The sequence below is a fragment of the Chrysochloris asiatica genome, unplaced genomic scaffold (assembly GCF_000296735.1).
Source record: "Chrysochloris asiatica unplaced genomic scaffold, ChrAsi1.0 scaffold00026, whole genome shotgun sequence".
Classification (NCBI taxonomy): Eukaryota; Metazoa; Chordata; class Mammalia; order Afrosoricida; family Chrysochloridae; genus Chrysochloris; species Chrysochloris asiatica.
This window is the reverse complement of record NW_006408544.1, coordinates 11,479,897-11,493,005: the sequence shown is the minus strand read 5'-3', so window position 1 is coordinate 11,493,005 and position 13,109 is coordinate 11,479,897. Positions and strand designations below refer to the sequence as shown.

Here is a 13,109-nt window from a genome sequence, read left to right as displayed (position 1 = left end):
CAGGAAGAAAGCAAAAGGTCATTAAAAAGACAAGAAAGAAGGAAAAGACCAAAATGGATGTCAGAAGAGACTCTGAAATTTGCTCTCCAGCATAGAGATGCTAAAGCAAATGGAAGAAATGAGGAGGTAAAAGAGCTGAACAGAAAATTTCAAAGGTCAGATCAAGAAGAAAAAGTCAAATATTATAATAAAAGATGCAAAGACCTAGAGTTAGAGAACCAAAATGGAAGAACATGCTCAGCATTTCTCAAGCTGAGGGAAATTAAGAAAAATTCAAGCCAGGACTAGCAATATTGAAGGATTCTATGTGCAAATATTAAATGATGCAGAAAGCATCAAAAGACTATGGAAGGAATACACAGAGTCACTGTACCAAAAAGAAATGGATGATGCTCATTTGAAAAGGTAGTGTATAATCAATAACCAAAGACACTGAAGAAAGAAGTACAAGGTGCACTGAAGGCATTGGCAAAGAACATGGCACCAGGAATTGATGGAATACAAACTGAACTTTTTCAACAAACTGATGCAGCCCAGGTGGCACTCATTCATCTATGCCAAGAAATTTGGAAGACAACTACATAGACAACTGACTGGAGGAGGTCCATATTTGTTCCCATTCCAAAGAAAGGTGACCCAGCAGAATGCAGAAATCAAAGGACAATATCATATGTAGTTAAATTTTTGCTAAAGATAATTCTAAAATGGCTGCAAACATGTGTTGACAGATAATCCAGAGGTTCGAGTCAAATTCAGAGGAGGATGTGGAACAATGGATATCATTGCTGATATCAGATGGACCTTGACTGAAAGCAGAGAATACCAGAAAGATGTTTACCTGTGTTTTGTTGACTATGCAAAGGTTTTTGATTGTGTGGATCATGACAAGCTATGGACAGCATTGCAATGCATATTCCAGAACACTTGATTGCACTTATGAGGAAATGTACATAGATCACATACATAGAAACTGTGCATAGACCACGAGGCAGTTATTTGAACAGAACAAGGGGACACTCAATGGTTAAAAATTAGGAAAAGTGTATGCAAGGGTTATATTCTTTCACCATACTTATTAAATCTGTATACTGAGCAAATAATCTGAGAAACTATGGTGATTCTATGAAGAAGATCCTGGCATCAGAATTGGAGGAAGACTCATAAATAACCTGCGATATGCAGATGATACGACATTGCTTGCTGAAAGCAAATAGAACTTAAAATACTTACAGATGAAGATCAAAGACTATAGCCTTCAGTATGGGTTGCACCTCAATATAAAGAAATCAGAAATCCTCACTACTGGACCAATAAATAATGTCAGGTTAAATGGAGAAATGTTTGAAGTTGTCTAAGACTTCGTTTTGCTCAGATCAGCCATCAACACTCATGGAAGCAACAGTCAAGAAATCATATGATGTATTGGGTTAGGCAAATCTGCTGCACAAGACCTCTTTAAAGTGTTGAAGAGCAAAGAAGTCAGTTTGAAGACTAAGGTGTGCCTGACCCAAGCCATGATATTTTCAGTAACTTAATATGCATATGAAAGTTGGACAGTGAATAAGGAAGACTGTAGAAAAATTGGTGCATTTGAGTTACGGAGTTGGAGGAGAATATTAAAAGTACCATGGACTGCCAAAAGAACAAACCAATCTTTGTTGGAAAAATTACAGCCAGAATGTTCCTTGGAAGCCAGGATGGCCAGACCTCTCATACTTCAGACATATTATCAGGAGTGGCCAGTCCCTGGAGAAGGATATCATGTTAAATTAAGTGGAGGGTCGGAGAAATAGAGGGAGACCTCCAACAAGATGGATTGGCAAAGTAGCAACAGCAATGGGCTCAAAGATTGTGAGGTTGACACAAGGACCAGTCAGTGTTCTGTTGTGTATAGGGTCACTATGAACTGGTACCAACTCAATGGTACCTAACAACAACAACAACAAAACCTTGATGCATTGTTATACTTAACTCTTGCTTCATTCATCCTTATTCCGTAAACCAGTTTCCCCTTTTCAAGTTACTTACACATTCCTCAGAGGCGATCATCTTTTTTCTTAAACTGTTTCTTTTCAGGAAAGCCTGGGTTGTGGATCTAAAGAGAGATGGGGTTGAAGGCAGCACCACCACATGTTAACTAGACAACCCTGGGCAAGTTTCATATGAGCTTGTGTCTGTGGATCCCTGTCTTTAATCACTTTCAAGAGGAGCTACATTGTTGTTTTTGTTGTCAAGTCTGTTCCAACTCATAGCGATTCTATAATAGGGTTTCCAAGGAGCGACTGGTAAGTTTGAACTGCCGATCTATGGTTCAAACTGACCTTGAGTCGAGTACTTGTCCTATGGTGCCACATCAGGACTCCTATTATGATTATAGAACAATATAATTCATGAAGTACTTGCTGTAAACACTAAATGTTAGCTTAAACCAAAATGGCAATATAAATATATTGGAGTGATGAGGAGAAAGATGAGTTAAAGGTCATATGAAATACCTAGAGTAAGCAAATATGTACAGATTAGATTTTAATAGCGGTTACCAGGAGGTAAGGGGAAATCATTGTTTAAGAAGTAGGGTAGTGAATTAGTGTTTATAGTGATGAGAAAATTGGCAACAGATATTGGTGATGGTTGCACAACGTAATTGATGCAGTTGCTCTAAGTGAATTGTACCTGTGAAAAGTGTTGAATTGGAAATTGTTGTGTTATTTATATTTTTATAACAATAAATGAAAGCAACATTGAGCCTTAAATAAAGAAATAAAAATAAATAAATGTAGATAGGATGCAGACTAGAATATTTAACAACCATATGTGTAAGTCTGTTGTTCATGCCACTAATAGAAGATTAAACGCTGGCTTCTTTTTTGTTATTTTAATGACAGCTTAGTTTAGTTGAAAGTGAGTGGAATAAGGCGAGCAATTGTTAAGATTTTGGGCTCTAAGAATTAGGCTGACCATTGTGTTAAAATTGTAACTGTCACATAAATAACTTTATGTCCTTGGAGGAAGTTGTTTATTTTCTCTAAGCATTTGTATTCTTACCTGTATAATGGAAATACAGGACCTTTTAGGAGATAAATGTGATAATTAAATTAGATGATCCCTGTATGGGAAGATGGTATTACTTTTTTCTTTTCTATTTAATATATTGATTTTTTTCCATTTTAAAAGAGTTATTTTATAGTCAGAAAATCCTCTTACCAAGTAATTCTACTTCCGGGAAACTGTTCTAAGAAAACATTCTGAAATGCAGAAGTAACTTTAGGGATAGAACTATTCAATAGTGAATTTAAAAAATAGTAAAGTATTAAAAACAACATATATGTGCCACACTGGGGAAATGGCTAAATGAATTATGGGACATTCTTACCTGGGATAATGTGTCACACTATTGTTTTGTTTTGTTATTTTCCAACTCATAGCAACCTTATGGGGTTTCTAAGGCTGTAAATCTTTACAGTAGCAGTCTCATTTTTCTCCCGCAAATATGTCATATTATAACACTATCAAATGGAGTTATAAAGAGTTTAATAACAAAGAAAAATGCTCATATTCTAGTGACAAATGAAAATGGAATCTATTTGCTACTTCATATCAGGAAGTAACTTTCCTGGACTGGAGGCTGAACATCAGTGACTATTCTCTTTGGAGCAGAGAGAAAGATTGGTATCTAGCATCACTGCTGTGGAAATGCGCCTTGCTTTCTCTCCACTGGTGAATAAAAAGGTTGGAGGGGAGCAATCCCAAGTTGGAAGAGGCTCTTCAGAAGCTTGTGGTCAACTCCCCTTCTTTATGTTTAATTGGGGAAGCTTAGACCTCAAAGAGTGCTTTACTCTACAATGTCACACCAAGACTCCTCCTGTTGTTGCTATGTGCCATCGAATCACAGCAACCCTGTTTAGATTTCTGCAGGGTTTTTAAGGTGAATCTGTGAGTTTGAACCACTAACCTTATGGTTCAAACTGATCTTACAGTTCAATGATTTATCCTACAATACCACAATAGAACTCTTGGACTCTTACTCTTGCTATTGTTAACTATTGTATAATTCTCTTCACTTCCTTCTGAGTCCTCACAAGAATTGCCATTGATGTCCATAGTTCCACCAACAGTCTTTTCAAGGAAATCTAGGCTTTTAAACTCTTTAGCCACTATTCATTATCCAATTCCAAACTGCTTTCACATTTTAGGTATGTGTATATATATATATATATATAGTAGCATAGTGGCTATGAATCGGACTGCGAACCTTACGGTCAGCAGTTAGAAACTACCAGCTCCAGCTGTTCCACGGGAGAAAGATGAGGCTTTCTGTTCCCGTAAAGATTTACAGCCTCGGAAACCCTGTACAGGGTCGCTATGAGTCAGAACCGACTCCACGGCACATAACAACAACAACAACCATATATTTATATGGTTGTTGTTGTTATTATGTATATATGGTTGTTGTTAAGTGCCGTAGAGTCGATTCTGACCCATAGTGACACTGTATAGGGTTTCTGAAGGAGCCGCTAGTGAGCTTAAATCAAATGGCTCTGCAGTCTGGTGCATTAACTCACAGCACCACACCAAGACTCCGTATATATGTATGTTAGAGCAGCACCCTACTTTCAGCACAAATTATAAGGCAAGCACTGATCTCTTTCTTTGCAAAAGTTATTTATTACCTTATTATGCTTCCATATTGGTACAATGGACATAATAATAGAACCATTCTCATAAGTTGGTGTCAGGATTAACTTAAATAAAATAGTTAGTACTTAGTTCTAAGACAAAGTAATGTTAGTAAATGTTCCCAATTGTGATGATGTTGTAAATTCCATGTAGGATTGTCTCTGCTTTTCCTCTTCAATCAGTGGGAAGCCCCCATCAGCACATGACTGATCTAAATACAGCAACACAAAGACAGACATTCCAGGTCCATTGCATTGCTTTTCCTTTACAACTTCATTATCACCACCTCCACAGCACATGCCCATGATCCAAAGGAGCCAAATTGTTCACTGTTATCCCAGCATTCTGGGTGATACTGTAAATTTTTTTGTTTATGTTTGTAATTAATTTGTTTATGCTATTGTCTCTACTTCTAATTACTGGAAAAATTCTATTCATTTAACAAAACCTAATTCAGACAGCTTCTCCTCATTGTGAAATATTAGTTACTCTAATACAGGATTAAATTTTATTAATTACTACTACCCCCATTCCTACCTCAACCATCTTTAAAGAGAGGTAGGTCTTCAGTGGTTTTTTTGTTTTGCTGATCAGCATGATAGTTGAAGATGCAAATTTAATAAGCTGAGGAAAGGCTAGAGGTATATGGCTACCATCAGTTTTGGATTTGGGGCAAAGAGCAGAATTTTATTCTATAGGTAAAGGAGAGCCATAGATGAATCTTGATCAAGCAAGCAAGATGGTCAGATCTGTAAACCCCTTCCCCCCTCCCCCCCAAAAAAAAATCACTCTGATGAGAGGAGGAGAATGGATTGGAGAAGATACCAGATAGTAAAAATAATTTGAAGTGTGAGCAATTACAGTGTTTCCGGAAGTTGTATCTCAGTTTGGGCTGGCCTGAAAGTACCTACAATGGTTGAAGGCCCAAGGAAGAGGCATGGAAACAGATCCCTGGAGGATGTATCCCTTTCCAAGTAGAGGCAGGGCTTTGTGCATATCTGGAGAAAGAAATATAGGAGAAAGGAGAGGAGGGGAACCAAAGATCACAGTTATATTTACTGACATGAAGTTATTTAATGTGCCCAAGCATAGAAAAATTGATCAGGGTGGACAGCACTGAACAACAGGTCTCATTTGAGACATAACTTGAATTATGCGACAAAAGTAATCACAGAGATATCTGGAGGAAGAGGATCCCTCAAGATGAGTGTTATTATTCCTATTTTACTGATGTGAAAACTGAAGCACAAAATGGTTTTAAATGACTTGTTCAAGAATAGAGTTGATATCAGGATTAGTGTCTAAGCAGTCTGAACTCCAGAGGGAACAAGCCTGTGTGCACACTAAAAGGCAGGAAATGCCTGATGTTTTGGAAGAACAGTGAGGCAGTTGGTATCTGGAACAGAGTAAGCAAGGAAGAGACTGGTAGGAGATAAGGCCAGACAGGTTAACATGGGGTGGACTTTGTGAATTCTTACAGCCTGTTGTAAGAACTTCAGCTTTTGCTGTGTATTTAACAGAGAGCATTTGAACAGAGGAGAAACTTTTGTTTGGAGAAGATCATTCTGGCTGTTGTGTGGAGATTGGGGCTTAGAAGCAAGAAGATAAAACAAGAAACTATGACAATATTTTGTACTTTAGTCCAAGTTCAAGGGGATATTATGAAGGTGATAAATTCTGAATGAGTTTTGCAGGTAGAGAAAGTGGATTGGCTATAGTTGTATGACAAAGAGAAATAAAGGGAATACCAAGGGTTTTGACTTGAACATTTCTTTCTACACTATGTAAGGAAGGCTAGAGGTATACGGCTACCATCAGTTTTGGATTAGGGGCAAAGAACAGAATTTTATTCTATGTGCATATAAGTCTCTGTGTATAGTCTATGAAGTGACTATTCCACAGAAGTATTTTTAAACCTTTCAGTGATGCAATTTCTTATCTATAAATTAGAAATTATAAAATAGTGACCTTACAGAGTTGCTTAAAGCATTGAATATATTAATACATGTAAAGTGCTTAGAATTGTTTCTGGTAAACAATAAAGGCTTCATAAGTAACATTTTCATGTCCCCTAACTATGTTTGGATAAGTGAAATGCCTGGCATGCCTTATCTACACTGACTCCTACTTTGAATGCTCCCTAGGTGCTCTCTGATGGGATTTGACCTGAACCGTCACTGGCTGGATCCCTCTCCATGGGCCCATCCTACTCTTCATGGGGTGAAACAGCTCATAATCCAGATGTATAATGACCCGGTGAGTAACCAAACATCAGTAGCAATATCTGGTCTTATGGCTTGATCTGGGGATTGGAATTCATTAAGTTGTGTTGATGATGTCTTAGTTTGGGTTCTCTAGAAGAACAAAACCAGTGTGACACCACACACATACACATAAATCTATAGAGAGAAATTTCTTCAAAGAAGTGGCTCATAAAATTATATAGGGTGGAAAAATAGTTGCGAGAGAGAGACAACATGAACTTTGCCAGAACATCCATTTATATACATACTGGAGGCAAACTGCACAACCAAGAAAACTCTCTTTTCCACTGATTGACTTATCACATCAGATCACATCATGTAAGGTGAATGCATTATATTACATTATGGAAGAGTGCCCCCAGCCCAACCAATAGAAATCATAGTCTAACCAAGCTGACAAAATAAAAGTAACCTTCACAACGGGGAAAGCCCACCAGGAGCTGCAAATCAGGAATACCTGGTTAAAACAAGGAGGGTCTAAGCCTGCTTTTCACTGAATTTGACAATCTCAAGTAACCCTTCCAATTCCTATTTTCCCTCTCCCCCTCACAAATATTAGGTTCAGTTGTGGAAGTACCATCAAGCGAAGGAAATATACTAGTGTATACCTGTATTTGTTAGGGCTTTTTGGTTACAAACAAAAAAAATATGACTGGAAGTAGTTAAGTTATTAGAGTATCAGGATATAATATATAATTAGGGTATGCACTGGCTTCTTCCACATGTAGGGAACATGATTACTAAGCATTACACCCAGTGGTTTATACCAGTAGAGAATGATTTACTCTCATTTTTCAGTTAAAAAAATCTCAAGAAAAGATGGTGATTCACTTACATTGGAGGTTAAGTCCACCTGTGGGCAAATCCAGTCTATACCAGGAAGTAAGAATATGTAGCGACATTGTAACATTATGAGAACTATACACTTGAAGTGTGTGTGGAAGGGATGGTGGTTGACTTTTCCCAGAATAAAGAAAAGAAATTAACAAACAGAACAATGAGTATGACATAAAGTTTATTTATTGGGACAAGATCTTGTCTATAAGAAACAGGAGAAGACTTTGGGTTTAGTAGTTTAGAGAAGGGAGACAGACCATAATCATTTTATTTCTAAAGAGTTATCAGAGAGAGAGAGAGTTTGCAAGACAGTGCCTGGTGGTAGAAGATGGAAGAGGTAGGACTTATACAGAAATATACCTTTTTTATTTTTTAAGCTGCCTGAAGATGGAATGTATGTGTGAACTGTTGAGTGTGACCTTACAAAAAATGTTCAATTTGAAGCTAAATAACACTCTGTCATAAAATGGTGAATAGAGGAGACTCAGTTGTTTGAAAAACAGTCTAGTGAGATTACACTTGAATCCTTTCCAACTTCGATGGCGGTGATTTTATGACCTTGACTGCCTTCAGGTAATAGATGGTGATTGTTGCCATAGGAAAGTTCCTAGAGCTGGGGTATGTCAAAGATGCACCCATGTACTCATTCTACTTACTAATACCATGAGTTATATACTGACCAGACAGAAGCTGGGACTTAAGCTCAAATGCACTTGTATATTAGAGCAAAGATTAATAAAAAGAAAAACTCTTTGGGTGAAATGTAGTTATCTTAGCTATAAAATTCAACGGCTATCTTTTTCCTCCCACATGAATTTTGCTTCGCTAGGTCTTTTTTATAGCACTCACAAGCTGTCAGGGCTTTCGTAGCATGCTGTTGTTTATAGGTGCCTTGGAGTCCATTCTGATCCTAGTGACCCCATGTGTAGCAGAACAAACCCCTGCCACCATCTGCCATCCTTACAAACGCTGCTGTATTTGAGCCCATTGCTGTAGTCATGTGTCAGTTCATTTCATTGGAAGTCTTTCTCTTTTTTTACTGACCCTCAGCTTAACTAAGCATGATGTCCTTCTCCAGGGACTAGTCCCTCCTGATAGCATGACCAAAGTCCCATCATTCTTGCTTCTAAGGAGTATTTTTCCAAGACAAATATGCATGTTCTTATGGCAGTACATCATGATACATTCAGTATTTTTCTCCAACATCAAATATCAATTTCTTCCCCATTTTCCTTATTCATTGTCTAGCATTAACATGCATATGAGGTGATTGAAAATACCATGGCTTGGTACAAGTGCACCTCAAAGTGACATTTTTTGCTTTTTAACACTTTAAAATTTTGCAGATTTGCCCAGTGCATTACTTGACTGCTGCTTTCATCGGCATTGATTGTAGATTCTAGTAAAATGACATGGAATTGTTTGCAGATTAACAAGTAGCACAAATAAGACCATGCTTACCTTGCTGATTGGGCAATCTGATCCTGCTATCATGCCAAATGTAATATGGTTTATAGATTCAAAACAGCCATTCACAGAGGGAATGATAAAAGGTTAGTGAAAGAGCCAACACTGAGCTGCACGGAGAGATACAGTGGCAGAGTGATGTTTTAGATGAGAAGTTTAGGGAGAGAGCTAGGGGTTAGAGGATAGGGAGGAAAAGAAAGGGAAGGGTTAAGGTTGTTAAATAACTTGTTTCATCAATTATACATTATTCACTTGTTTATAAACCTCTGAGCATTCAGCCATGTTGCAAAACATAGATGAGGAAAGACTGAGTTTCAGAGATATTAGGAAAATCTGTGTACCCATGAATAGGTTGGATACTGAGTTAGTTGAGTTAGCCATTTTCTTCCTGAAGTCCACCTCCTTTATGCCACAAGCAAGAATGTAAAGAATTAATTTAAGAGTCAAGCCTAGTCTGGAATAGTACCTCAGCTTTCACCTTTGTCTTGCTCTCTTCCTTTCTCCCACTCTAGTTTTTCAATGCAAATATTCTTTGAGTAGTTTCTATGAGAGGACTTCAAAAAGTTCATAGAACACCCTTAGAACTAGCTGGCACCTGGTTACACTACCGACTGCACTAAAAGAAATCATATTAGAAGGTCCTGAATAGAGTAAGAGAAAATGTAGAACAAACCTCAAAATCATAAAAAAGACCTGGCTTACTGGTCATACTAATGGGACCCTGAGACTATGGTCCTTTGTCACCCTTTAGGTCTGGAATGGAACTCACCCCCATGGCTCAATTTCCAGCCAAACAATAGATATATGGGGTGTGTGTGTGTGTGTGCAACAGTAGTGAGGTACACACACCACAGAATGCTCAACCATTCAAGATGACAAAGGCAGCATTTACCCAAGGAGACGATTCAGCAGGATAGGGAAAGAAGGAGGCCTGGGAAGAAGAGCCACAGGAGGATGTGAGATGAGTGATGTTACATTGAGGAGTTATCATCATTATGATTAAACTAAATGTGTGATTCTTTTTTCATGTCAAACTGACGATCCACTCTGTAAACCTTCCCTCAAATCACAATAAAAAAAGTATTTGACAAAATTTCCTGGAAAAATGGAATGAAGAGATAATGGAGTTTTTCCACAAACTTTTTGAAGCCCCCTTGTGTATACCAAGCACTGAGATTGTAATAGTGAACAAAACTCTAGCACTTGAAATCTACTCGGGAAATAAATATTAAACAAGTAAATACTGAGAAATACATAATTATATACAGTGTCCTGTTAGGGCTCTATAGTATAAGCACTGGATGACAAGGTCAGCTTGAACTGAAAGGTCAGTGGTTCAAATGCACCAACTCCTCCTCAGAAACACTATACAAGATCACTGTGATTCTGAAATAACTCCAATGGCACTAAACAACAACAACATAGTGTCAGGAGTTAAATAAATGAATAAAAACATAATGTGGAGATTAAAGGAAGGGTGGTCAAAAGTCTTGGTTTGTTTGGAATATTTTTTCCTGGAATATTTACTAACGTTGTTGTTATTAAGTGCCATCTAGTCGATTCCGACCCATAGCAACCCTATATAGTATTTCCGAGGAGCAGCTGGTGAGCTTGAACTGCCGACCTTGCAGTTCAAACGGCTTTTCAGTCTGGCGCATTAACCCACAGTGCCACACCAGGACTCCTATTGCCTTTTAAAAACATTCAGGTTTAAATGACAAATGACATGGTCTTTCGGCTATGTTTTAAGCTACTTGAAAGCATCTAGCATAGTACCTGGTATGTAGCAGATACCCTACAAACATTATTTGCATCTGGTTCAGTACTGGCTTCAGGTATCACTGTGACCAGTTACACACTGCAGTGTCTGGGTGCATTTACCCTAATAGCTTTAAATGTGCTTCTACTCTCTTGACCTTCATTGTTACTACATAGCCATAAAACACTCAACCTTGAGTCATCTGAACAGCCAGGGAAGTTTCTGGACTCATTTCCAAATGCTCACAGTTTCACTCCTCTGTCTTGGTAGCCTTCTGCCCAAACTCAATAAGCAGAGAATGAAGGACACCTACTGGACTGCAAAGTCAGTTTGAACTGCAAGGTTGGCAGTTCAACCTCACCAGCCGCTCCTCAGAAACCCTAAACAGGGTCTCTATGGGTCAGAACCAACTCTATGGCACTTAACAACAACAACCATGACCTGAGTGTCACTCCTTACTGGACTTGTGTTTTTGTGTGTGTGTACCAGGCCCTGTATTGGGCACTGGGAATACAAACATTATCAGACCAGGTACCAACTCCTAAGGAGCTCCCAGTCTGGGTGAGACAGGCATTTACAGATAGATTTTTCTAGGTGCATCTATGAAAGGAGATACAGAGATATGAGAGCGCATACAAGGGACACACAGCAGGAAGTAACACGTGAGCTGGTTCTTAAAGATGCCCAGGGTAGGGAGGGATTTCTAGGCAGAGGAAACAGTGTATCTCCAGAGGGAGACATACACAGGAGACTGCAAGTCATCCAATGTGAATGGTACTCAAGAAATACAGTTAAGGATGCATGGAGAAATTTAGACTTTACTTTGTAAAGACTGAGGAGTCATTGGTAGGATCAGGTTTGAATTTCACAAAGATTCCTCTAGTGGCTGTTAGGAGGATAAGTTTGAAGGGTGTGAGGCTAGAGGGTTGAAAACCATTAAAGCCTGTTGCTGTGGGGTTTAAAAGGAGTAGGAGTCTGGAGATAGTAAGAGCAAGGACACATGAGGGACTTGGTGACTATGACTAATTGGAAAAGGAGGAGTACTGTATGACACCCAAGTCTTTTACTTGGACAGTGGGATAGATGCTATTGTCCTTTCTGAGATGGGAACCCAGCAGTAACAGCAAGTGTGGTGACAAAGGGATGCCCCCCGCATTAGGTGTTCTCACTCTGAAACTGAGCAGAAGTAATATGTCTGATGTGTATATTAAAGCTCTTAGAACAAACCTGTTTGTGCCCTTCTATCCTGGTAACAAAAGCCTGCTGTCTTTGTGTTAAAGATGGTGTTTACTTCAAAGGTTGTTTTCCCAGCCCTATTGTCACTAAACCTTTACCCCGTGTCAAGATACACTGAATATTAAATGATGGTCTTGATAAAGGAGTATTTAACCCAGAGGACTACACTGGATCTCAGATATCATAAGGCATTTCATGTTCCTCTCTTGTGATAACTTCCCATGGCCCACATGGCCTATGGTTAGGAGTTGTGATTGATTGTAAGTCCCTTGGGGCAGAGTAAAGCTGATAAATCTTGGAGTTCCTAGTCCCCTGGCTGTGACCATGTGCTCAACATAAACGTTAAGTGAATGTTGAGTGACTGGATGAAGCAAACCTGGAGCCTCAGTGATTTGGTTACAGAAGATTTGCCTGATGAAGAGCAACTGAATCACAGATCCCATTCCCAGTCTTTGGCACGATCACTATGCCCTCCTTCAAGTAAGTTTCTGGTCTCTGGACACAAGAACTTGCCTGGGTTCTCCAGAAACCTGTTAAGACTTTCCTAAAATCCTAGGGACAGAACTTGAGATGGCATCATGTACCTTCACTCCCAGGATGGTTTTCTTTTGCTCACTATTGAAATTAACTCTCTAGCTACAATTCCCTCAGATGCTAACTTGCCGTAACATGCCCTAACCTGTGCAGAAGCTAATCTTTCTTAGACATTTTGATAGTTTTATACTCCACTGCAATGGAGTCAATTCTGTTTCATAATGACCTTATAGGTCAGAGTAGAACTACTCCATTGGATTTCTGAGACTATAAATCTAAAAGGGAAAAGACAGTCTCATCTCTCTCCCATGAAGTGGCTGATGAACTACATCACC

General features: G+C 38.7%; 1 protein-coding gene across 1 annotated transcript in view; it reads left to right on the top strand.

Annotated features, from left to right (window-relative positions):
* The window catches only part of AGBL4 (ATP/GTP binding protein-like 4), a 2,461,121-nt gene that overhangs the window by 2,225,518 nt on the left and 222,494 nt on the right, over positions 1-13,109 (top strand). Inside the window, exon 9 of the mRNA XM_006839859.1 lies at positions 6,822-6,933. Within this exon, the coding sequence (XP_006839922.1) occupies positions 6,822-6,933 (112 nt within the window). The remainder of the gene's footprint in view (positions 1-6,821; positions 6,934-13,109) is intronic.